This window comes from Saimiri boliviensis, chromosome 14, assembly GCF_048565385.1.
Source record: "Saimiri boliviensis isolate mSaiBol1 chromosome 14, mSaiBol1.pri, whole genome shotgun sequence".
NCBI classification, from domain to species: Eukaryota; Metazoa; Chordata; class Mammalia; order Primates; family Cebidae; genus Saimiri; species Saimiri boliviensis.
In genome coordinates, this window is record NC_133462.1 from 27749531 (window position 1) to 27775485 (window position 25955).

General features: G+C 41.5%; 2 protein-coding genes across 2 annotated transcripts in view; both read left to right on the plus strand.

Moving 5' to 3' along the window:
* Nucleotides 1-1293: 1293 nt before the first annotated feature.
* Nucleotides 1294-25771, plus strand: LOC101047145 (uncharacterized). The gene is made up of 4 exons (XM_039465460.2): nt 1294-3203; nt 6176-6302; nt 7043-7138; nt 20064-25771. The coding sequence occupies exons 1-4, from the start codon at nt 3141-3143 to the stop codon at nt 22511-22513; spliced, it is 2736 nt and encodes a 911-aa protein (XP_039321394.2). The 5' UTR covers nt 1294-3140; the 3' UTR covers nt 22514-25771.
* LOC101046829 (uncharacterized) overlaps nt 20110-25955 on the plus strand; it is a 39194-nt gene continuing 33348 nt past the window's right edge. The window contains 1 exon segment of the mRNA XM_074385649.1: nt 20110-20198. The gene's annotated coding sequence lies outside the window, so the exon portion shown is untranslated.

Consider the following 25955-nt stretch of genomic DNA (forward strand, 5'->3'; position numbering starts at 1 on the left):
ATCTTAATTAGTGCAAATTTAAGCCTTTGACTCTGTGTGAAGTGCTGCAGTGGATTCCAGTCAGCAAAGGAGATGCTGAGGGATCTGCCAGAGTGGATGCTATTTGTTTATTGCTTGTAAGTTAATGTGTCAAGACCGGGGATGGTTGCTACAAGAGAAATATAAGCTGGAAAAGGAAAATGCTAATCTCCTTCCAGACTGTCCCTGGCCCAATGCCAGGCCTGTATCTTGACTGATCAGGCTCAAAGGTATCAGCTGAAAAAAGCAGGTGTCCAGATGGCCCGGTCAGGGTAAAACTGAAAAAACTAGCAGCCCGGTGTTGGAGCAGGTAAAAAAGCCCAGTTCCTATTTTTTTTTTTGCTGTTGTTTGTTTTTGAGATGGAATCACACTCTAACCCAGGCTGGAGAGCAGTGCCATAATCTTGGCTCACTGCAAACTCCGCCTCCTGGGTTCAAGCAACTCTCTGCCTCAGTCTCCTGAGTAGCTGGGATTACAGGCACCTGCCACCACGCTTGGCTACTTTTTTGTACTTTTAGTAGAGACTGGGTTTCACCACCTCAGCCAGGCTGGTCTTGAACTCTTGACCTCGTGATCCACCTGCCTCAGCCTCTCAAAGTGCTGGAATTACAGGCGTGAGCCACCGTACCTGGCCACCCCCTAGCTTGTATCTTAAGTATGGAAAGGAACCTTAGTCAAATTCAAGGACCTGCACAAACTGTAAAATTCCTTGGCATCTTCTGGAATGCAGAGAAATAGTCCATTTTACCAAAGACTAAGGCTAACATACTAGAACTTGCAACCCCTAACACTAAAAAGGAGGCCCTCAAATGTATTGGCTTGTTTGGATTCTGTAGACATCATATTTCCCAGTTGGGTAACATTTTACACCCTCTGCATGCAGTCACTAGAAAACACTGTGACTTTCACTAAGGAGAGAAAGAGAGCACCGCTTCTGAACAAGCTAAACAATTGGTGTAACTGGCCCTGGATCTATGGCCCATGCCGAATGGGTAGTACAACTGCAAGTAACTCCTAGGTCAACATGCTAACTGGAGCCTTAGGCAGAAACAAGATGGGAAGAGGTACCTTTCGGATTTTGGAGGCAGAAACTGCCAGAGGCTGGCAAAGCTTAAAGCCCATTTGAAAAGCTCGCTATTGAATTTTGTGGAAATGTAATACCTCTGCTTCAACCATAATGTTTTGTTTGTTTGTGTTGTTTCGTTGAGATGGAATTTGACTTTTGTTGCCCAGGCTGGAGTGTAATGGTGCAATCCAGGCTCACTGCAACCTCCACCTCCCAGGCTCAAGCAGTTCTCTTCTCTCAGCCTCCCTAGTAGCTGAGATTACAGGAATGTGCCACCACGCCTGGCTATTTTATATTTTTAGTAGAGATGATGTTTCTCCATGTTGCTCACGCTGGTCTCGAACCCCTGACGTCAGGTGATCTGCCCACCTTGGCCTCCCAAACTGCTGGGATTACAGGAGTGAGCCACCTCGCCCGACCCAACCATAAAGTTTTTATGTGGAACGAAGTCTCTCTCTTTTCTTTTCTTTTTTCGTTTTTTGTGGAGACAGCGTCTCACTTTGTCGCCAGGCTGAAGAGCAGGGGTGCAGTCTTGGCTCGCTGCAACCTGTCTCACGGGTTCAAGCAATTCCCCTGCCTGAGTCTCCTGAGTAGCTGGGACTATAGGCACTCACCTTCACGTCCAGCTGGTTTTTTGTATTTTAGTAGATATGGAGTTTCACCATGTTGGCCAGGATGGTCTTGATCTTTTGACCTCATGATCCACCTGCCTCAGCCTCCCAAAGTGCTGGGATTTACAGGTGTCAGCCACCAGAAGTGGCTAAGGCCTAAAATTTCTCTTATGACTTGGGTCATGAGTTCCCACAAAATTCACAAGATAAGGCCCACCCAATAAAGTTTCATCACAAAATGGAAATGGTACATACAAGTCCAGGCTAAGCCAAAACTAAAGGGGGTATCATTTTTACATGAGGATGTAAAAAATGTGCCAGCTCAGGAAACCACAGAACAAGTCTTGCTGATACGGAAAGGAACCTCCCCTCCCCAATGGAGTGAATATTTTAAAGAACTAAGCACAGAGGATCAGAAACATGCTTGGTTTACTGATGAATCCAACAAATACATTGGTGGGACCCAATGCTTGAAGGATGTGGCTTATAGTTTTGTTAAAAACAAGCATTTCTGTTGAAGGAAGGGGTGGGAACAGCCACTTAGCTGAACTAGTAGTGGTCCTCTGAGCTATTCAGGAGGAGCCCAGAGGGACTTGTCACTTGTATACCAACTCTTGGTCAGTAGCAAATGGTTTTACCTGGATGCCTCAGTGGTAATGAAACATGTTTAATTGGGAATAAAGAGGTTCGGGGAAAACGATACTGGGAATATATCTGAATTCTGGTGCACACTACCATTGTCGTGGTTTTCAATGTTGATGTTCATGTGTCTCAGCTTTCTCTTGAAAGATTATTTAATCAGCAGGAAGATCAACTGGCCAAATTTTCCACATTAACTGCAAACCTGAATGCAGATGAATGGCCCTAAATGATTTCTTTCTATCTCCTATAGCAGTTTGGAATTACTTGAAATTTGTATCAAATTGAAAAAATAAAAAGAATGTGAATAAAAATAAAATATGAAAAGGTTAAAAATTACGAAAGATTACGAAATACATATGTAAATTTTGAGACGTGAAAAACAAGTTTATTTACAAAGTTTTATTAAAATTAGCTTTAATATTGATAATACACTATTACGAAAGTAAAAGTTGATTTTCTCTTGAACAAAAATTTTTTTACTGTCACAGTAAAATACGTCTGTTCACCTATTGAATACATGCAAAAACAGAGAGTAAATAAGAGAATTTTCCATTGGGGAGGGCCTGGCTCAGCTCAGGGAGGAAGCCTCCCGTGAAGAGGCTGCAGCTTAAGCTGTTACTCTTTCTTCACTCAGCCCAGCATCTGATCACATTTTCTGCCACTCAGGGCTTGACAGAGGCGGGATCTTAAACATTATCCAATCAGGGACGTTGGGCTGGAAACCGTCCAATCAGGCCCGTAGCTGGAGCCAAGAGGACGGCTTCCGGGTGTGGCGCGTCTTCGTCTCTTGCGGCAGCCGGAGATGCAGGTGTTGTCTTTGCTCTGTGTCTCCTGCTCCTGGAGATCCAGCCACTGTGACCTGCAGGTATTGGGAGATCCACAGCTAAGACGCGATACTCCATGAAAGCCTAGAAATGGTGTGAGTGCCCGGTTCGACATCCCGAGAGAGAAGAGGGAAGGGTTGGAAGCGGAGGAAACTGGGGGAAGTGGCTGTGGTGGTACTCGGGCGTCCTCGCCCTCGGCTGCACAATCTGCTCCCCGAGTTCACCTTGCGCGGCTCGGCCTCAGTCCCCTTCAACCATAAGATGGCGGCTGCGCTGACAGCCGGGCCCCCGGAGTCCTGTCTCTTCCCTGCGCAGTGACTGAGCCCTGGTTTGGAGCTGTCTCTGGGCAGCTCTGCATCCGCAGCTCCGAGTCTCAGTTGTGCAGGGACCGTGGGAGGGTCGTCAGGGGAGAATCTTCACTCGGGGTGCGGGTTCATGAGTGGGAAGAGCTTTGGACCTTGGGGTTCACAGTTTCTCTTTTCTCCTATTAATTTATCTGGCCAGGTTCGGTGGCTCACGCCTCTAATCCCAGCATTTTGGGAGGCTGAGGTGGGTCGATTATTTGAGGTCAGGACTTGTTAGGTCAACTAAGTTTTTCTTCAAGGACTCAACTTCCTGGTCATAAGTTGTAAAAGTTGTAAATCAACCCTACCCCTTCTTACCCCTTCTTCTCTCGGAAAATTGCTCATTTACCCTGTTTAGAAAAACTTTGGGTCTGAGTCAACCAGGACAAGTTTAGATTGTGCGATCTGAAGGACAGAAACAAGTAGTTTGTTAGGGTTAAAAACCACTTCCTGGGCTGGGCTCTATGGTTGTAGCCTGTAATCCCAGTACTTTGGGAGGCGGAGGCGGGGGAATCTCGAGGTAAGGAGATGGAGATCATCATGGCCAACATGGTGAAACCCCGTCTCTCCTAAAAATACACACACACACACACACACACGCACGCACGCACACGCGCACGCGCACACACACACACACACACACACGATTAGCTGGATGTCGTGTTGTGTGGCTGTAATCCCAGCTACTTGGGATCTCTTGAACCCAGGAGGCAGAGGTTGCCGTGAGCCGAGATAGGGCCACTGCATTCCAGCCTTGCAAAAGAACAAGACAAAAAAACAAACAAACAAACAAAAAAAAAACAAAAAAATCCCTTCCTGGGCAGGTCTGGTGGCTGACCCCTGTAATCTCAGCACTTTGGGAGGCCGTCGCAGGAAGATCATGAGGTCAGGAATTCTAGGACAGCCTGGCCAGCGTGATGAAACACCGTCTCCACTAAAAATACAACCTGTGCCTTTCGAGTTCAAGCGATTCTCTTACCTCAGCCTCCGGAGTAGCTGGAATTACAATCATGCACCATTACACCCAGATAATTTTGTGTTTTTAGTAGAGACCGGTTTCTCCATGTTGGTCAGGCTGGTCTGGAACTCCCGACCTCAGGCCCTGAATCAGGGTCTTTGTTAACTCTGAGTGGTGTCAGAATTCAAATGTTAGACAATAAGTTGAAGTTGGAGAATTGTTTGATGTTCAGCTAATGCTACAGATTTGGTGCCAGAAAGAAGATGTTACAGAGGCCTGACCTGGAATAAAACTCTGGTTGTCTGGGAATGGGAGGCTCTGCTCTCCTGTACATAGGCTGTCACACTGCCCATTGTCCGATTCCAGGTCTCTCTGGGTGACAGAGGTCTGAAAACTTAGAGGAAAGGAGCTCTGATGACAGACCCTCTTTTCTTGCAGCTGCCACCACAGGGTTCCCACCTACTCACAAACACACACAGTAGACAATGACGTGTCCACACTCAGGAACTTCACCACGGCATTTTTGATCCTAGTGTTTCTTGCCAAAAACCCACATGTGTGTCTACAAGTCTCCTGGCATATCCCCTCCCCCAGGCACTGAATCTGCAGCAGCAACCTGTGTTCTCCACCAAGCTAGGGTTCTAGACCTCCTGCTTGTAATCCTGTTTACAATCTCACCTGACTGCATGCACACAGGAATAAATCAGAGTACAGCCCCACCTGGGCCACTATCTGTAGAAAAAAATCAATCCTTTCACCTACACTGTACTCTTTCCCACCCAGGGATTTTTTTTTTTTTTCCTATAAGCTTTTATTATTGGTTTGGGGTACACATGTGGGTTTGTTTTACAGCTAAAATTATGTCATGGGTGTTTTGTGTGCCAATTATTTTGACACCAAGGTTCTACGCATAGCCCCAAACAGGTATGTTTTCTGATCCTATTTCTCCCACCCTGCACCCTCAACTAGGCTTCAGTGTCTCTTACTCTCCTTTTTGTGTTCATGTGTTTTTATTATGTAGCTCTTATAAATAATAATATGCATGTAGTTTTCTGTTTCGGCATTAGTTTGTTTTGTTTTGAGATGGAGTTGTGCTCATTTTGCCCAGGCTGGAGTGCAGTGGTGCAATCTTGGCTTAATGCAACCTCTGCCTTCAGGGTTGAAGCAATGCTACTGACTCGCCCTCTTGAGGAGCTGAAACTCCTGGCTAATTTTGTATTTTTAGTAGAGATGGGATTTCTCTATATTGGTTAGGCCGGTTTCAAACTGCCAACCTCAGGGGATCTGCCCACCTCAGCCACCTAAAGAGCTGGGGTTACAGGCGTAAGCCACAGCACCCTGCACACCACACTTCACTTTTACAATTCTTGAACTAATTTAATTCTCATGAACAGAGTATAAGCATTCTTTTTTCTCTGCAAACTTGCCAGCATCTGTTACTTTTTAACTTTTTTAAAAAACAGCCATTCTGAGTAGTGTGAGGTGGTATCTCCTTGTGTGGTTGTTGTTGTTTTAAATTTCTCCACTGATGAGCGATGATCTTTTTTTTCATATGCTTGTTAGCCACATCTGTGTCTTCTGTTGAAAAGCATGTATTCATATTTTTTTGCCTCACGTCAAATTAGAAATTCTGCCCATGGCCACTTGATAAAAGTGTGTGGTGTGTCTGTGTGTGTGTGTGTGTGTGTGTGTGTGTGTGTGTGTGTTTCAGGGACCATTGGAATTTAGGGATGTCGCCGTAGAATTCTCTCGGGAGGAGTGGCATTGCCTGGACGCTGCACAGCGGAATCTGTATAGGGATGTGGTGTTGGAGAACTACAGAAACCTCGTCTTCCTTGGTGAGGATAACTTGAATACTTAATTCACAATAGACCCTAAATGTTTTCTTTCTCTTTTTTTGTAGAATATTTTTCAGTAATTTATTCTTTGTATAAAAGAGTTTCAGAAGCCCCTTTTCTAGAAAATCCTCAGAATTTGTTCACTTAGAAAAGAATTTCTTTAAGACGTGTCATGTTAATTCAGACTTTCCAAATTATTGAGTTGAGCTGTATTCTTCACTCTAAATTAGTGGTAATTCCAGCAATTTAGTGGCATAAAATATTGTTGCAGGGCTGGGCACAGTGGCTCACACCTGCAATCCCAACACTTTGGGAGGCCAAGGTAGGCAGATCACCTGACGTCGGGAGTGAGACCAGGCGGACCAACATAATGAAACTCTCTCTAACTACCAAAAGTACAAAATTAGTTACACATGGTGGTGCACGCCTGTAATCCCAGGTACTTCCAGGTACTCTGGAAGCTGAGGCAGAATTGCTTGAACATGGGAGGCAGAGGTTGTGGTGATCTGATATTGTGCCATTGCAATCCAGCCTGCTTATCAGCAGTGAAACTTCTCAAAAAAAAAAAAAAGACAACTATAAGTTCAAAGTATTTTCTAAGTATTTAGAAATTTCTGTTATTGATTAATATTTTGGTATTAATTTACTAGAATATTTTATCATATCCTCTCCGAGCACATTACTAGCTTGTAAGTGGAGAATATGAGTCATTTTCATGTTATTTATTTTTAATAAAACAGGTATTGTGGTTTCTAAGCCAGACCTCATCACCTGTCTGCAGCAAGGAGAAAAACCTTTGACTGTTAAGAGACATGAGATGATTGCCACACCCCCAGGTAGGTACCATTGAACATAAATACAACAGAGGACACCATTAAGAGGTCCAAAGTTCAAAGAGAAAACCAGCCCTTAAAATGTGATGTGGGAAGCTATGTGCCAAAGAAAACACTTCTGGGCAGCGAATTTTTTTTTTTTTTTTTTTTTTTTTTGGCTCTAGCAAAGGGACGTTTTCTGACTAGGCTTTTAAATTCTCTAAAGATTCTAGTTTGCTTTTGGTGAGCTTCCTTCAAGGTTACAGCGAGAACCAAAGTCCTCTTCATGGCGTGTAAGAGACTGCACAATCTGGCTGCTGTTTTATTGTTTTGGGGACACGCAAATGTCTGCATGATTTTTAGAAACTAAAACTATTTTTAAAGTCCTTGTTTTGTATCAGGTTGGAAATGTGTGAGAGTAGTAGTTTCTGTAGTATTTTTTTGTTCTTTGTTCTGCACAGTCTATTCTGTTTTTATTACTACATACTCTTAAAAAATAGTTTGAAATTATAAGTATGATATCCTTCTGCTTTCTACTTTTTCCTCAAGATTTCTGACTATTCAAAGTTTATTTTAGTTTCATGTAAATTTTAGAATTATGTTTTTCATTTCTATGAAAAAAAAAATCCCACTGCAATTTTCTTTTTTTTTTTTTGAGACGGAGTTTCGCTCTTGTTACCCAGGCTGGAGTGCAATGGCGCGATCTCGGCTCACCGCAACCTCCGCCTCCTGGGTTCAGGCAATTCTCCTGCCTCAGCCTCCTGAGTAGCTGGGATTACAGGCATGTGCCACCATGCCCAGCTAATTTTTTGTGTTTTTAGTAGAGACGGGGTTTCACCATGTTGACCAGGATGGTCTCGATCTCTCGACCTCGTGATCCACCCACCTCGGCCTCCCAAAGTGCTGGGATTACAGGCTTGAGCCACCGCGCCTGGCCCCCACTACAATTTTCATATAAAGTTTATTGAATATATAGATCAGTTTGAATAATATGGCAATTTAATAATATGTATTCTTTCATAGTCCAGAGTGCTAACCATTACACCATGGAACCCACAATAATATATATTCTTTCAATCCATAGACATAAAGTATTTTAAAATTGATTTGGATCTTCTCTAATTTTTTCATTGATTATTGTAAAGATTTTTTACCTCCTTGGTTAATTTTTTTCTCATAAATATATTATTTAATGCTATAGTAAATAAGGTTGTTTCTTTTTCGTTGTTGTTTCTATTTTTTTCTTTCTTCCTTTATTTTATCAGATAGTTTAAGGGTATGAAACCATACATATACTTGTATGTTAATTTTATATATTGCTAATTTAATGTTTGTATTTGTTAGTTTAAACAAGTTTTAAAATTCTGTTTTTTTTTTTATATAAGATTGTATGATCTAAAAACAGCAACTTTTAACTTAGTTTTCTTCAGTTTCAATAGATCTTTTTATTTCTTTGACTAATTCTTCTGCCACACATTTCCAGTGCTCCATTAAAACAGAAGCACTGACCAGGGGCAGCGTAGTTTGTAGTGGTGTCTGAATTTGATGAGGTAAGCACCTCTTCAAGTTTTCATAAGCTGATTTTGGAAGACAAAAGTATCTTCTTCTGTTGGGCCCTTAGGGTGCTGAGATGCCCTCTGACTTTGTAGTAGGGAGGGGTTGTAGCTTGGTCACAAGGCTGCTGGGTCTGCACTAGGGTCCACCTTTAGTTGGCTTGTTACAGGGGCTTGGGTAGTTGTAATTCCCATTTGGTTTCTGGACAGACTGCATATCCTTCAGGACTTGGCTCTGTTGGGCAGACACTAGGGCACGTTTTGGCAGTTGGATTTGCATATGGTGGGCCTTGTATCAGGATGTAGATGAGTATGGCTTTCACTGAGTACCTCAGGTAACTGGGTTTCTATATAGGCAGAACTGATCATAAACTGTGACTCAGGTAACTGAAACTGAGTCATTGAACCACTTCAGTGACTACAGTAAAGGCCAAGGTCTGCAGGCCTGCCCTCATGGCTGTGAATCAGTGCCTTCCTCCAGGTCTCTGGAATGGCAGGACCTCTCCCAGACTGTGGCTGGGAGGAGTTTGGGATGGTTACAGCGTAAGTTCAGATTCTCATTGGGACCAAGTTGAGCAAACCCTATTCCGGTCTGTAGCCAAGAACAGGGGTGCTTTAGTTTGCCCCTTGAATGAGGGCCTGCCTTCTGAATAGAACACTTCTCAATATTAAGCTTTAACAGTGTTTCACAACTCCCTCTCTGGATCTCAAATCTCTCTTAGGCACTTACTTTGGAGATGGTGTCTTGCTACATAAAACAGGCTGGTCTGAAATCCAGGCACGAAGCAGTTCTCCAACCTTAATGTATCATGTAGCTGTTGTTACAGTTTTGAGCTGTAATGCCTGTTTCTGTCATAAAGGCATGTTGTATAAAGGATGGCTGACATTTTGTTTTTGCTGTAACGGATATGAAAATACGGCACTTAAAATTTTTTTTTTTAGCTTACTGACATCACTCTCCTTGTACATTTTTGCTCTGTATTTTCTATTTCATTTGGTGGGTTTTTTTTGTTTTTTTTTTGGGTGGAGTTTCATTCTTGTTGCCAAGGCTGGAGTGCAGTGGGTGCAGTCTTGGCTGACTGCAACCTCCACCTCCTGGGTTCAAACAATTCTCATGCCTTAGCCTCCCAAGTAGCTGGGATTGCAGGCATGTGCCACCATGCCCAGCTAATTTTTGTATTTTCAGTTGAGATGTATTTTTATCACATTGGCCAGGCTTGTCTTGAACTCGTGACCTCAGGTAATTTGCCCACCTCAGCCTCCCAAAGTGTTGGGATTACAGGTGTGAGCCTCCGCACCTGGCCTCAGCGTCGGTCTCCTAGCCTCAGTTTATTGTGTCTATTTGTTTTACTTAAGAATTCTATTTTTAGACAATTTGCAATTCTGTTTGTACACTTTAAGTCAATTTGAGGTTTAATTAAGAGATAAATTATGCAGGTCTGTCACAATCAGATTACATAAGTATGTGTGTTTATCTGTAACTATGACCTCAGTTTTGGATATGGTTTAACTTATATTCTTTCTTAGCTGATTTTTGATGGATGGTAGTTTTATCTTGCCTAAGTGAGTAGTCATGGAGATACTCATTTTCACCATGTGTGTAACTATGAATATCTCTATATATGATTTAGTGAGAGAAATGGTTTTGTGATTTGAGGGTAATTTTCCAGTCAAGCACGTTGGCTCACGCCTATAATCCCAGCACTTTGGGAGGCCGAGGTGGGTGGATCACCTGAGGTCGGGAGTTTGAGACCAGATTGACCGGCATGGAGAAACCCCATCTCTACTAAAAATATGAAAATTATTTGTGTTTAGTGGCACATGGCTGTAATCCCAGCTACTTGGGAAGCTAAGACAGGAGAATTGCTTGAATATGGGAAGTGAAGGTTGCAGTCTGTGACAACATTGCACTCCAGCCTTGGCAACAAGAGTGAAACTCCATCTGCCAGAGAAAAAAAAAAAGGGGGAATTTTCAAAAAGATTTATAATTCTGGATTTTTTTTTAAGTTTTTCTTTAAAAACATTGTTTATATACACGTAACATAAAATGTACCATTTTAAATCTGTTGAAGTGTACATTTCAGGACGACGTGTGGTTGTGGCTTTCATCTGTAATCCCAGGATTTTTCAGGGACAAGACAAGAGTATTCCTGGAGCCCAAATGTTTGAGATCACCCTTGGCAACATATGGAGACTCCTCTCTATAAAAAAATGTAATAACTGCTAGGCATGGTGATGTGCCACTGTCCCAGCTACTTGGGAAATTAAGGGGAAGTCAAAATTGTGCCACTGCACTCCAGCTTCGGTGAGAGAGTGAGGCCCTGTTTCAAAAAGAAAAAAAAAAAAAAAACCTGTTCATTTCAGACATGTTAAGTATATTCAAATTGTTATGCAAAAGACTTCTAGAAACTTTGCATCTTGTAAAACTAAAACTCAATACCCATTAAGTAACAACTGGTCATTTTACCCTCTCTGAAGCCCTTGAGAAACAAACCTTTCACTTTCTGTTTTTATAATTTTCACTACTTAAGATACCTCATACAGGTGGAATCATACAGTATCCATAGTTTTGTTACTAGATTAATTCAAGTGACATAAGATTATCAAGGTTCATCTTAAAATGTGACAAGATTTTCCTTTTTAAGGTAGAATAATATTTCATTGCACATATATGTGACATCTTTTGAAATCTTTAAAGATCAAGAGACATGGGTTGCTTCAGCCTTTTGGCTTTTGTGAATACTGCTCATGGCCTGTGTAATATATTTTTCATGTAGGTATGTAAATGAAAAGCATTTATAACATTTTAAAATAATGGCCTCATCTATATTTTCCACCAGCAATCAACATGGATTCCATTTCTATTGTATGATGAATGGATTTGGTGTTTTTAAAAAAATTTATAGAGGCCATTCTTTTGCTTCTTTTTTTGCTTCTTTTTTTTTTTTTTCCAGACAGAGTCTCGCTCTGTCTCCCAGGCTGGAGTGCAGTGATGCAATCTTGGCTCACTGCAACATCAACATCCTGGGTTCAAGTGCTTCTCCTCCCTCAGCCTCCCAAGTAGTGGGCATTACAGGCACCCAGCACCGTGTCTGGCTAATTTTCTGTTTTTTAAGTAGAGGCGAGTTGCACCATGTTGGGCAGAATTGTCTCAATCTCCTGACCTTGTGATCTACCCACCTCGGCATCCCAAAGTGCTGCGATTAGAGGCGTGAGCCACCGCGCCTGGCTATAGTGGCAGTTCTAGTGGATTTGAGGTTATTTTGTCATTGTGTTTTTTTTTCCACTATTATTTCTCCATGAATTAGTAACTTTTGTCTGTTATCTTTTTTTTTTCTTTTTTTTTTTTGAGATGGAGTTTTTCTCTTGTTACCCAGGCTGGAGTGCAATGGCGCGATCTCGGCTCACCGCAACCTCCGCCTCCCGGGTTCAGGCAATTCTCCTGCCTCAGCCTCCTAAGTAGCTGGGATTACAGGCACACGCCACCATGCCCAGCTAGTTTTTTGTATTTTTAGTAGAGACGGGGTTTCACCATGTTGACCAGGATGGTCTCGATCTCTCGACCTCGTGATCCACCCACCTCGGCCTCCCAAAGTGCTGGGATTACAGGCTTGAGCCACCGCGCCCGGCTTGTCTGTTTTCTTAAATCCTTTTTTCCATTTGTGTAATTTTTTTTTTTTTTTAAAAGATGGGGTTTCACCATATTGGTCAGGCTGGTCTCGAACTGCTGACCTCAGGTGATTCACCCACCTCAGCCTCCCAAAGTGCTGGGATTACAGGCATGAGCCACCACGCCCAGCTCCATTTGTGTAATTTTTTTTTTTTTTCGAGACAGAGTTTCGCTCTTGCTACCCAGGCTAGAGTGCAATGGCACGATCTCGGCTCACCGCAACCTCCGCCTCCTGGGTTCAGGCAATTCTCCTGCCTCAGCCTCCTGAGTAGCTGGGATTACAGGCACGCGCCACCATGCCCGGCTAATTTTTGTATTTTTAGTAGAGACGGGGTTTCACCATGTTGACCAGGATGGTCTCGATCTCTCGACCTCGTGATCCACCCGCCTCGGCCTCCGAAAGTGCTGGGATTACAGGCTTGAGCCACCATGCCCGGCCTTCATTTGTGTAATTTTTTAATGAAAATTTTGTTTGTCCATTTGTAAAATTATTCAACTTTATTGTTTAGTTTTAGGATTGTTCATGTATTTTTTTTTTTTTTTTTTTTTTTTTGGGAGACGGAGTTTCGCTCTTGTGACCCAGGCTGTAGTGCAATGGCGCGATCTCGGCTCACCGCAATCTCCACCTCCTGGGTTTAGGCAATTCTCCTGCCTCAGCCTCCTGAGTAGCTGGGATTACAGGCACACGCCACCATGCCTAGCTAATTTTTTGTATTTTTAGTAGAGACGGGGTTTCACCATGTTGACCAGGATGGTCTCGATCTATTGACCTTGTGATCCACTTGCCTCGGCCTCCCAGAGTGCTGGGATTACAGGCTTGAGCCACTGTGCCCGGCCGTTCATGTATTTTAAATGTTAACTTCTTTCACCTGTAATTTAGAAATGTTTCCACCTCCCTCTTTCTTTTGTTTGATACAAAGTCTTATTCTGTCATCCAGGCTGGAGTGCAGTGGTGCCATGTTGGCTCACTGCAACCTCCACCTCATGGATTTAAGTGATTATCCTGCCTAAGCCTCCCGAGTAGCTGGGATTATAGGCATGTGCCACTATGCCAGGCTAAATTTTATGTTCTTAGTAGAGATGGAGTTTTACCATGTTAGCCAGGATGGTCTTAATCTCCTGACCTTGTGTCCTGCCAGCCTCAGCCTACCAAAGTGCTGGGATTACAGGTGTGAGCCACTGTACTTGGCCTAATTCAGTTTTTGTTAGAAAACACACCATATGTAATTTTAGTCTTTTAAAATTCATTTGTTGTTGCTGTTTTAAGACAAGATCTTATAGGCACCCAGGCTGGATTGCCGTGGCATAATTTTGGCTCACTTTCCTCAGCCTCCTGGACTCAAGTGACTCTTTTACCCTGATTCTTTGAGTAGCTAGGACTACAGACATATCTGCCAAATTATTTACTTGTTCATAGTGTTATGATCTCACTATGTTTCCCAGGCTAGTTAGCATTTTTAAATTTAATAAAACTTGATATTTCTCCTAACCAAATACATTAGATGTAAATAAGACTATTGTGTATTATCTCGGTTTTGACTGGAGAGTTTTGTACGTGTCTGTGAAGCCTAATTGGTGTATAATATGGTTTGGATGTCCATGTTCTCCAACCCTCATGCTGCAGTGTATGTGCTTAATGCTGGATGTGGGACCTGGTGGGACATGTTACTGTCATGAAAGCAAATTTCTCATGAATGGCTTGGTACATCCTCTTGGTAACCAAAAAGTTTATTTATTTATTTTTAGTGTTTTTTAAATTTTTTTCACCTTGGTGCAGGTGTGCTGAGGCTGAAACGGGATCAGCCGGAAAGTCTTTAGTTTCATCTCCTTTTTGAAATAAAATAATTTTGATTTAATACTGGTTAGAAATAACTTTTTTCATATCAAAATGTGGGAAGTTCTGTTTTTGTTTTTTGTTTTTTTTTTGGAGATGAAGTTTCACTCTTGTTGCCCAAGTTGGAGTGTAATGACATGATCTCAGCTCACTGCAAACTCCACCTCCCGGGTTCAAGCAATTCTTTTGCCTCAGCCTCCAAATAACTGGGATTACAGGCATGTGCCACCACCCCCAGCTAATTTTTGTATTAATAGTAGAGATGGGGTTTCCTTTCCCCTTTTCTTTCTTTCTGTATCTCCCCTCCTTTCACCTCCCACCGTTTGACATAGTCTTGCTCTGTAATCCAGGATGGAGTGCAGTGGCCTGGATTTGGCTCACTGCAACCTCTGCCTCCTGGGTTCTGATTCAAGCAATTCTCCTGCCTCAGCCTTCAGAGTAGCTGAGACAATAGGCGCCTGGCACCACACCCAGATAGTTTTTGTATTTTTACTAATAATGAGGTTTCACCATGTTGGCTAGGCTGGTCTTGAACTCCTAACCTCATCATTTGCCCGCCTTGGCCTCCCACAGTGCTGCAATTACAGGCAAAAGCCACTGTGCCCAGCCCAGATATGTTCTTAGTGATACCTTGGGGAAATTACATAAAACCTCTAAAAGATCCAATAATATGTTTGAATGTGGTAAATTTAACTTGATTTCATACAATTCTTCATCATTACGTCTGCCTTCAACATTGTTATGGATTTCGCTAATTATATTTTTGTGTTGTATGTTCATTAAGAGACGTTTATAAATACTCTTTTAGCCGGGTGCGGTGGCTCAAGCCCGTAATCCCAGCACTTTGGGAGGCCGAGGCGGGTGGATCACGAGGTCCAGAGATCGAGACCATCCTGGTCAACATGGTGAAACCCCGTCTCTACTAAAAATATAAAACGTTAGCTGGGCATGGTGGCACATGCCTGTAATCCCAGCTACTCAGGAGGCTGAGGCAGGAGAATTGCCTGAACCCAGGAGGCGGAGGTTGCGGTGAGCCGAGATCGCGCCATTGCACTCCAGCCTGGGTAACAAGAGCGAAACTCCGTCTCAAAAAAAAAAAAAATAATAATAATAAATAAATAAATAAATAAATACTCTTTTAAATTTTAGAGAATAATTAAAAATCTCTACACTATTGGAAGATTGTTAAATAAGAAATTCCATTTTTTGTGTATGCATATCTTTTCCAGAAGTTACGTGTTTTCATATGATTTTGTGTTGTTTTCTTGCATTATAATATTTCCAGTGAAGGAAACTCCTTTCAGCATCTTGGATATATAGGGCATATGCAGTGCCAGTATACTTTCTCAGGATTTTTTTTTTTTTTTGAAGGATTTTTTATTATTTGGTAGTACAATTTTGATGATGATATTATTCCCACCTGAGAGCTTTCTTTAAAAAATTATAACTAACATCGGCCGGGCGCGATGGCTCAAGCCTGTAATCCCAGCACTTTGGGAGGCCGAGGCGGGTGGATCACGAGGTCGAGAGATCGAGACCATCCTGGTCAACTTGGTGAAACCCCGTCTCTACTAAAAATACAAAAAATTAGCTGGGCATGGTGGCACGTGCCTGTAATCCCAGCTACTCAGGAGGCTGAGGTAGGAGAATTGCCTGAACCCAGGAGGCGGAGGTTGCGGTGAGCCGAGATCGCGCCACTGCATTCCAGCCTGGGTAACAAGAGCGAAACTCCGTCTCAAAAAAAAAAAAAAAAAAAATTATAACAACAATATGACACATTTCCTTCTGACCTACAAATTATTTTTGATAAATTCACTGGTTATCTCATGAGACTGTGCTTATAAATGTCACATCGTTTTTATCTTGCAGCTCCCAAAATTCTCTTATGTGTAATTTTTGAAATTTTGCTAATATGTGTGTTTGTTATAAATATCGTTGTGTGTATCCTAGTTTGTTCAGCTTTTTCATTTTTTTTTTTTCATTTTCTGAGACAGAGCAATGCCTGTCACCAGACTGGTGTGCAGTAGCTGCAATCTCAGCTCACTGCAACCTCTGCCTCCTGAGTTCATGCGATTCTCTTGCCTCAGCCTCTCGAGTAGCTTGGATTACAGCACCTGCCACCACACCCAGCCAATTTTTTTTTAGAAGTTGTTTCATTCTTGGGCCGGGCGCGGTGGCTCACGCCTATAATCCCACCACTTTGGGAGGCCGAGACGGGTGGATCACGAGGTCAAGAGATCGAGACCATCCTGGTCAACATGGTGAAACCTCGTCTCTACTAAAAATACAAAAAATTAGCTGGGCATGGTGGCGCGTGCCTGTAATCCCAGCTACTCAGGAGGCTGAGGCAGGAGAATCGCCTGAACCCAGGAGGCGGAGATTGCGGTGAGCCGGGATCGCGCCATTGCACTCCAGCCTGGGTAATAAGAGTGAAACTCTGTCTCAAAAAAAAAAAAAAAAAAGAAGTTGTTTCATTCTTATCCAGGCAAAAGTGCAATGGCGCGATTTCAGCTCAGCTCACCACAACCGTCACTTCCAGGGTTCAAGTGATTCTCCTACTCAGCCTCCCAAGTAGCTGGGACTACAGGCGAATGCCCCCATACCTGGCTAATTTTTTGTATTTTCAGTAGAGATGGGGTTTCACTGTGTTAGCCAGGATGGTCTCGATCTCCTTACTTTGTGATCTGCCGGCCTCAGACTCCCAAACGGTTGGGATTACAAATGTGAGCCACTGTGTCTGGACAAAATTTTATATTTTTAGTAGAGACTGGGTTTCACCATGTAGGCCAGGATGGTCTTGGTCTCTTAACCTAGTGATCTACCCACCTCACCTCCCAAAAAGCTGGGATTACAAGTGTGAGCCACTGTGCCTGGCCCATTTTTTCTTTTAAGAAACTTTTCAGTTATTTTTTATATCCACAGTTTCTGTTTTTTTGCAATTTTAATGTGTCTTGTTGTTATTCCCATTTTTTTGATATTTGGTAATTCTTTGTGTTTTTATTTCACTTATTCAATATTATGCAATTTTATTTATTTATTTATTTATTTATTTTTCTGAATTGGAGACTTTTTCTGTCACCCAGGCTGGAGTTCAGTGGCATAATCTCGTCTCACCACAACCTCTGCTTCCCAGGTTCAAATGATTCTCCTGCCTCAGTCTCCTGAGTAGCTGAGATTACAGGCATTAGCCACCATGCCTGCTAAATTTTGTATTTTTAGTAGAGACAAGGTTTCTCCATATTGTTTAGGCTGGTCTTTAACTCCCAACCTCAGTTGATCCGCCTGCCTCAGCCTCCTGCAGTGCGGGGATTACATGCATGAGCCACTGCACTTGGCTTCAGGTGGGTCTCAAACTCCTGACCCCATGTGATTTTCTCACTTTGGCCTCCCAGTGTGTTTGAATTTCAGGAATAAGCCACCAAGCCTGACCTGTTAAATTTTTTTTGGAATTTTATAAATACTAGATCCAGCATGGTGGCTCATGCCTGTATTCCCAGCACTTTTGGAGGAGGAGGCTGGTGGGTCACGAAGTCAGAAGTTCAAGACTGGCCTTGCCAAGATGTTAAAACCCTATCTCTACTAAAAATTACCAAAAAAAATAGCCCCCAAAAATTAGCCAGGTGTGGTGGTACACACTGTAATCCCAGATACTGGGGAGACTGAGGCAGGAGCATCACTTGGGCAGGTGGAGGTTACAGGGAATTGAGATCACCAGTGCACTCCAGCCTGAGCAGCAGAGTGACACTGGTTCTTTAAAAAAAAAAAAATTACTTTATATACATTTTGTAGTTGCTTTTGAAAATTTTCTACTTTTTTTGATGAAGCTGTGTTGCTCTCATATTTTGTATACATTGTAATCTTTGAGATCTTGACATTAACAAAACTACTTCTTACAATCTTTATAATGTAGCATTGTTTTGGTGTAGTTTGAAAACAATTGTCTTGGCTAGACCTTCTGAGAATTTATCAGAGATATTGTTAGGATGTGTCTTGTCCAAAATTTTGTGGTTAGTGTTTAGTTAAATTGGCTTACTCATATTTCTTCTTATTAATAATCAGTCATCACTTGCTACACCCATTTCCTGTGAGGGGTACTGCATTTTCTCTGCTTCTGTATCATTTATCTTTAGACTCAGCATACTCAAACTGTCACTCCAACATATATCATCATTTCTTTCAGCACTTTATGTCATGGGAGGCATTAACTAGTGTCTACAAAGGTCCCTAAAACTGAGAAATAAGGATGCATTTGTCAATATATTTCTTGTTTTTTTTTTTTTTTTTTTTTTTTTTTTTTTTTTTTTTTTTTTTTTTTTGAGACGGGGTTTCGCTCTTGTTACCCAGGCTGGAGTGCAGTGGCACGATCTCGGCTCACCACAACCTCCGCCTCCTGGGTTCAAGCAATTCTCCTGCCTCAGCCTCCCTAGTAGCTGGGACTACAGGCATGTGCCACCATGCCCAGCTAATTTTTGTATTTTTAGTAGAGACGGGGTTTCACCATGTTGACCAGGATGGTCTCGATCTCTTGACCTCATGATCCACCCGCCTCGGCCTCCCAAAGTGCTGGGATTACAGGCTTGAGCCACCGCGTCCGACCCTTATTTCTTGTTTTTTAAAAAAGAAACCAGTAGGTGGCAATTTACATTTTTGTGCGTGTGAGACAGTCTCACTCTGTTACCTAAGCTGGAGTGCAGTGACATGATCTTGGCTCACTACAATCTCTGCCTCCACAGTTCAAGCAATCCTCCTGCTTCAGTCTCCCAAGTAACTAGGATTATAGGTATCTGTTACCACATCTGGCTAATTTTTGTATTTTTAGTAAAGATGGGATTTCACCTGGTTGGTCAGGCTTGTCTCAAACTCCTGACCTAAGGTAATCCTCCTGCCTTGTTCATCCAATGTGCTAAGATTACAGGCATGACACATCATGCCTGTCTGGCAGTTTACTTTTTTTTTTTTTTTTTTTTTAAGGCAGTTTCACTTTGTCACATATGGTGGAGTGCAGTGGCACCATCTCAGCTCACTGCAACCTCTGCCTCCCAGTCTCAAGCAGTTTTCTGCCTCAGGTTCTTAAGTAGCTGGGATTACAGATATCTGCGACCACACCTAGTAAATTTTTTGTATTGTTAGTAGAGATGGGTTTTCATCATCTTGGCCATGTTGGTCTTCAATATCTGACCTTATGATTCACCCCTGTCACCCTCCCAAAGTGCTGGGATTACAGGCATGAGCAACCAGGCCTGGCTGGGAATTTACTTTTAACGGCAAAATGTTATCCTAACGACGACGACGACCTGTGTCAGGTATAAGAAACAGACTTTTACGGCCAGGCGCAGTGGCTCAAGCCTGTAATCCCAGCACTTGGGGAGGCCCAGGCGGGTGGATCACGAGGTCAAGAGATAGAGACCATCCTGGTCAACATGGTGAAACCCCGTCTCTACTAAAAATACAAAAAATTAGCTGGGCATGGTGGCGCGTGCCTGTAGTCCCAGCTACTCAGGAGGCTGAGGCAGGAGAATTGCCTGAACCCAGGAGGCGGAGGTTGCAGTGAGTCGAGATCGCGCCATGGCACTCCAGCCTGGGTAACAAGAGCGAAACTCCGTCTCAAAAAAAAAACAAAAAAACCAGACTTATTTTTCTTCTATGTGGCTCTTTGCATTGTGCTCATCCGGGGCCCTTCACACACTTAACACACTTATACATTTTATATAAATGGATTTTGGGGTCGGTATCTTTTTGTTACATTTATATGTCCAGGAAGAAATTACAGCTTGTGGTATTTTTTTATATCATCTCGCTTCTGTAGTTTGTATAATTTTATGTGTTAGATTTTTAAAGTGTACTTATCTGAGTCTAGCGATTGAAGTAATGTGTTTTTATTGTTTCTTTCAGTTACATATTTTCATTTTGCCCAAGACCTTTGGCCAGAGTGGAGCATAAAAGATTCTTTCCAAGAAATGATACTGAGAAGATATGAAAAATGTGGACATCACAATTTACAGTTAAATACCAGCTGTGAATGTGTAGGTGAGTGTCATGTGGACAAAGCAGGTTATAATGGACTTAACCAAAATTTGACAAGTACCCAGAGAAAAATATTTCAATGTGATAAATATGTGAAAGTCTTTTATAAGCATTCAAATTCCAACAGACATAAGATAAAACACATTGGAAGAAAAATTTTCAAACATATAGAATGTGGCAAAGCTATTGACCAGTCTTTAACCCTTACTACACATAAGAAAAGTTACACTAGAGATAAACCCTACAAATGTAAAGAGTGTAGCAAAACCTTCAACTGCTCCTCATGCCTTACCATACATAAGATACTTCATACTGGAGAGAAACCCTTCAAATGTGAAGAATGTGGGAAAAGCCTTAAGGACTCTTCTTACCTTAGTACACATAAGAGAGTTCATACTGGAGAGAAACCCTACAAATGTGAAGAATGTGGGAAAAGGTTTAAGCACTCCTCTTACCTCACTACACATAAGAGAATTCATACTGGAGTGAAACCCTACAAATGTGAAGAATGTGGCAAAGCCTTTACGAATTCCTCAAACCTTGCTGCACATAAAATAATTCATACTGAAAAGAAACCCTACAAATGTGAAGAATGTGGAAAAGCCTTTAAGAAGTCATTTTACCTTAGTACACATAAAAGAATTCATACTCGAGAGAAACCCTATAGATGTGAAGAATGTGGCAAAGACTTTCCATGCTCCTCAAACCTTTCTGCACATAAGAGAATTCATACTGGGGAAAAACCCTTCAAATGTGAAGAATGTGGCAAAAACTTTACACACAATTCAACCCTTTTTACACATAAGAGAATTCATACCGGAGAAAAACCCTACAAATGTGAAGAATGTGGAAAAGCCTTTCAGAAGTCCTCTTACCTTACTAAACACAAAAAAATTCATACTGGAGAGAAACCATACATATATGAAGAATTTGGCAAACCCTTTACATATTCCTCACCCCTTTCTACGCATAAGATAATTCATACTGGATTGAAACCCTACAAATGTGAAGAATGTGGCAAAGCGTTTAAGCACTCCTCTTACCTTACTACACATAAGAGAATTCATACTGGAGAGAAACCCTACAAATGCGAAGAATGTGGCAAAGCCTTTACGAATTCCTCAAACTTTGCTTCACATAAGATAATTCATACTGAAAAGAAGCCCTACAAATGTGAAGAATGTGGAAAAGCCTTTAAGAAGTCATTTTACCTTACCACACATAAAAGAATTCATACTGGAGAGAAACCCTATAGATGTGAAGACTGTGGCAAAGATTTTCCATGCTCCTCAAACCTTTCTGCACATAAGAGAATTCATACTGGGGAAAAACCCTTCAAATGTGAAGAATGTGGCAAAAACTTTACACACTACTCAACCCTTTTTACACATAAGAGAATTCATACCGGAGAAAAACCCTACAAATGTGAAGAATGTGGAAAAGCCTTTCAGAAGTCCTCTTACCTTACTAAACATAAAAAAATTCATACTGGAGAGAAACCATACAGATGTGAAGAATGTGGAAAAGCTTTCAAGCAGGCCTCACACCTTACTAGACATAAGAAAATACATATTAGAGAGAAATGCAATACATGTGAAGAATGTGGGAAAATCTTTAAGCACTCCTCTTACCTTACTACACATAAGAAAATTCATACTGGAGAGAGCCCCTACAGATGTGAAGAATTTGACAAACCCTTTACATATTCCTCACCCATTTCTACTCATAAGATAATTCATACTGGAGAGAAACCCTACAAATGTGAAGAATGTGGCAAAGCCTTTAAGAAGTCATTTTACCTTACTACACATAAAAGAATTCATACCGGAGAGAAACCCTATAGATGTGAAGAATGTGGCAAAGACTTTCCATGCTCCTCAAACCTTTCTGCACATAAGAGAATTCATACAGGGGAAAAACCCTTCAAATGTAAAGAATGTGGCAAAAACTTTACACACTACTCAACCCTTTTTATACATCAGAGAATTCATACCGGAGAAAAACCCTACAAATGTGAAGAATGTGGAAAAGCCTTTCAGAAATCCTCTTACCTTACTAAACATAAGAAAATTCATACTGGAGAAAAACCCTACAGATGTGAAGAATGTGGAAAAGCTTTCAACCAGGCCTCACACCTTACTAGACATAAGAAAATACATATTAGAAATGCAACAAATGTGAAGAATGTGGCAAAGCCTTTAAGCACTACTCTTACCTTTCTACACATAAGAAAATTTATACTAGAGGAAACCCCTACAGATGTGAAGAATGTGGCAAAGCCTTTACATATTCCTCAACCCTTTCTACACATACGATAATTCATACTGGAGACAAACCCTACAAATGTGAAGAATGTGGAAAAGCCTTTACTGCATCCTCAACTCTTAACATAAGAGAATTCATATTGGAGAGAAACCCTACAAATGCAAAGAATGTGGCAAAGCCTTTACATACTTCTCAAACCTTGCTGCACATAAGATAATTCATATTGGAGAGAAACCCTACAAATGTGAGGAATTTGGCAATGCCTTTAAGAGATCCTGTCACCTTACTACACATAGAAAATTTATACTGGAGAGAAACCCTACAGATGTGAAGAACGTGGAAAAGATTTCTAGCAGGCCTCACACCTTACTACACATAAAAAATTCATACTCTAGGGAAACCCTACAGATGTTAAGCATGTGGCAACACTTTTTCCTAATCTGCAATCCTTACTACAAATAAGATAACTCATGCTGGAGATAAAACCTACAAATGTGAAGAATGTAGCAAAACCTTTAAAAAGTCCTCTTTTGCTACTACATACTGGAAAATTCATACTACAGTGAAACCCTAAAGATGTAAAGAATGTGGAAAAAACTTTCCCTCATTCTCATGCCTCAGTGGACATAAAATAATTCATACCAGAGAGAAACCCTATGAATGTAATGAATGTAGGAAAGCCTTTAACCAGCCCTCAACTCTTACTAAATGTGAGAATTTATATGAAACATAAGCCCTACAAATATAAAGAATGTGACAGAGTTTTCAAGGAAGATCTCAACCCTTATAATTTATATTGGACAGAAACCCCACAAGTGTGAAGAATTTGGCAAATTCTATAAGAAGTTCAAAAGTTTTACTCTCATCACCCAGGATGAAGTGCAGTGGCAAAATTTTGGCTCACTGCAACCTCTGCCTTCTGAATTCAAGCCATTCCCTTGCCTCAGCCTCTCGAGTACCTGGGATTACAGGTGCCCACAACCACACAATATTAACTTGTGTGTATTAATAAAGACAGTCTTTTGCCATATTTGTCAGGCTGGTCTTGAACTTCTGACCTCAGGTGATCAACCCAACTCGGCCTCCTAAAGTGCTGGGATTACAGGCATGAGCCACTACATCCAGTCACAAGTTCTTAGTTCTTTTGTTAAATCAGTTCTTATTGTTTACTCAGCAACCTTTGATCACCCCAGATGGCCATCTTGAGGTGAGGTCAACCAGGGAGATACCCATTAATGGTGTTTACTCTGGGTACTGGAATCTGAGCTTTCAGCATTTGTAAAACCACTATTTTAACCATGTTAATTATCCACAAGCACGTTCACTTGAAACCTTCGTAATTAAATCTATACTGAATAAATCTGATGAGGAACAACAAGTAGTTATAATGTAGCTGTGATCACTCTCTTTGAGCAGCTCACAATCCCCTATTCTGCCTCTTACACTCTATTATCTGAGTGTATTTATTGATTTGTCACTGAGTCAGGATCTTCAGTACAGACCCATGCCCAGTGGTGACCTCAACGTGACGAACGTCACAATGGTGATTATTCATACTGAAGAGGGACTCTACAAAAAACGGAATTATGGGACAGTGCTTTTACCAACACCTCTAACTTTTCTGTACATAAGAGCATATATACTAGTGTGAAACCCTAGAAATGTAAAAAATGTGACAAAGTCCTTATCGAGTTGCCACACTTGATTGTAGGTAAGATAATTCATACTGGCAAAACTGCAATTGTGAAGAATGTGGGGAAACTTTTAATTAATGCTTACAGCTTATTTCACAGGAAAGCTATTATGCTTGAGAAAAATTTTATAAATATAAAGACTATGGAAACCCCTTAATGCCTACTCACATATTACACAACATAAAAAGGCTCATATTTAATAAAAGCATGAAAGTGCAATTACTGTCAAAAAATCTTACAGAAAATATAAGCCTTTAAAGTTAAGAAAAGTATTCTCAAAAACAGTAACAAATACAAAGGGGTTGTAGTACCTTTACGGGTATTACAGATCTTATTGCAAGCATTTTGCACTAGAGGATACCCTACAGGAGTTGCTCAAGCTTTGTTCAAATTCAGGGAATTTATTTTGCAGAAGAGTCCTACAAATGTAATGCATTGGAAAACTCTTTTTTTTTTTTTCCCAAAAACTATAGCATAAAAAACACCAGAGAGTCTATACTAAAATGTAGTTTTATAGAGGGAGTAAATATAAATTTTTTTTTTTTTTTTTTTTTTTTTGAGACAAAGTTTCACTCTCGTTACCCAGGCTGGAGTGCAATGGCGCGATCTCGGCTCACTGCAACCTCCACCTCCTGGGTTCAGGCAATTCTCCTGTCTCAGCCTCCTGAGTAGCTGGGATTACAGGCACACACCACCATGCCCAGCTAATTTTTTGTATTTTTAGTAGAGACGGGGTTTCACCATGTTGACCATGTTGGTCTCGATCTCTTGACCTCGTGATCCACCTGCCTCGGCCTCCCAAAGTGCTGGGATTACAGGCTTGAGCCACCGCGCCCGGCCCTATAAAAAATTTTTTAATTCAAAATTAATTGTATGTAAATATCAGAATTTACAGTAGATAAATAAGGCACTAAATTTCAGAGATTATACTAAATCAGAGTGTTGACTGTAAAAACTATGACTGGGCACAGATGGCTGGGATACAGGTGGCTCACACCTATAATCCCAACACTTTGGGAGGCAAGGCAGCTGGATTGTCTGAGGTTAGGAGTTCAAGACCAACCTGGGTAACATGATGGAACGTGACTCTAGTAAATATAAAAAGTAGCCAGGCGCCGGGCACAGTGGCTCATGCCTATAATCCCAGCGCTTTGGGAGGCTGAGACGGGTGGATCACGAGGTCAAGAGATCAAGACCATCCTGGTCAACATGGTGAAACCCTGTCTACTAAAAATACAAAAAATTAGCTGGGTATGGTGGCGCACACCTGTAGTCACAGCTGCTTGGGAGGCTGAGGCAGGAGAATTGCTTGAACCCAGGAGGTGGAGTTTGCAGTGAGCCGAGATCGCGCCATTGAACTCCAGCCTGGGTAACGAGCGAAACCCTGTCTCAAAAAAAAAAAAAAAGTAGCCAGGCATGGTGGCTCACATCTGGAGGCTGAGTCCGCAGAATGGCTTGGAACTGGGAGATGGCGGTTGCATAGACCCAAGATCATGGCATTGTACTCCAGCCTAGGCAACAAAGTGAGATTCCATTTCAAAGAAAAAAAGAAATATAAATAAAATCCTTACATTTTACAGTTCTGAAAAATTACTAATAAATATTTGTTATACAGTTTTCTTTGAACGTATGCTCTCTGACTGCCAACATAGTGCCTTTTATTTTTAATTTACATAGTTAAATTACACATATTACTCTGAATAAAGACCTTAGTTGTAAAAAAATTATCAAGTGAGTATTTATGTGAATATGAGTTTTGTGTGTATTTTAAGAAAAGAGCAATTATTGAAACAAAACACAT

Coding starts and splice junctions, on each gene's coding strand:
- LOC101047145 (XM_039465460.2), top strand. CDS start 3,141: ATGCAGGTGTTGTCTTTGCTCTGTGTCTCCTGCTCCTGGAGATCCAGC. Junction 3,204..6,175: donor CCAGCCACTGTGACCTGCAG/GTATTGGGAGAT, acceptor TGTGTGTTTCAG/GGACCATTGGAATTTAGGGA. Junction 6,303..7,042: donor CAGAAACCTCGTCTTCCTTG/GTGAGGATAACT, acceptor TTAATAAAACAG/GTATTGTGGTTTCTAAGCCA.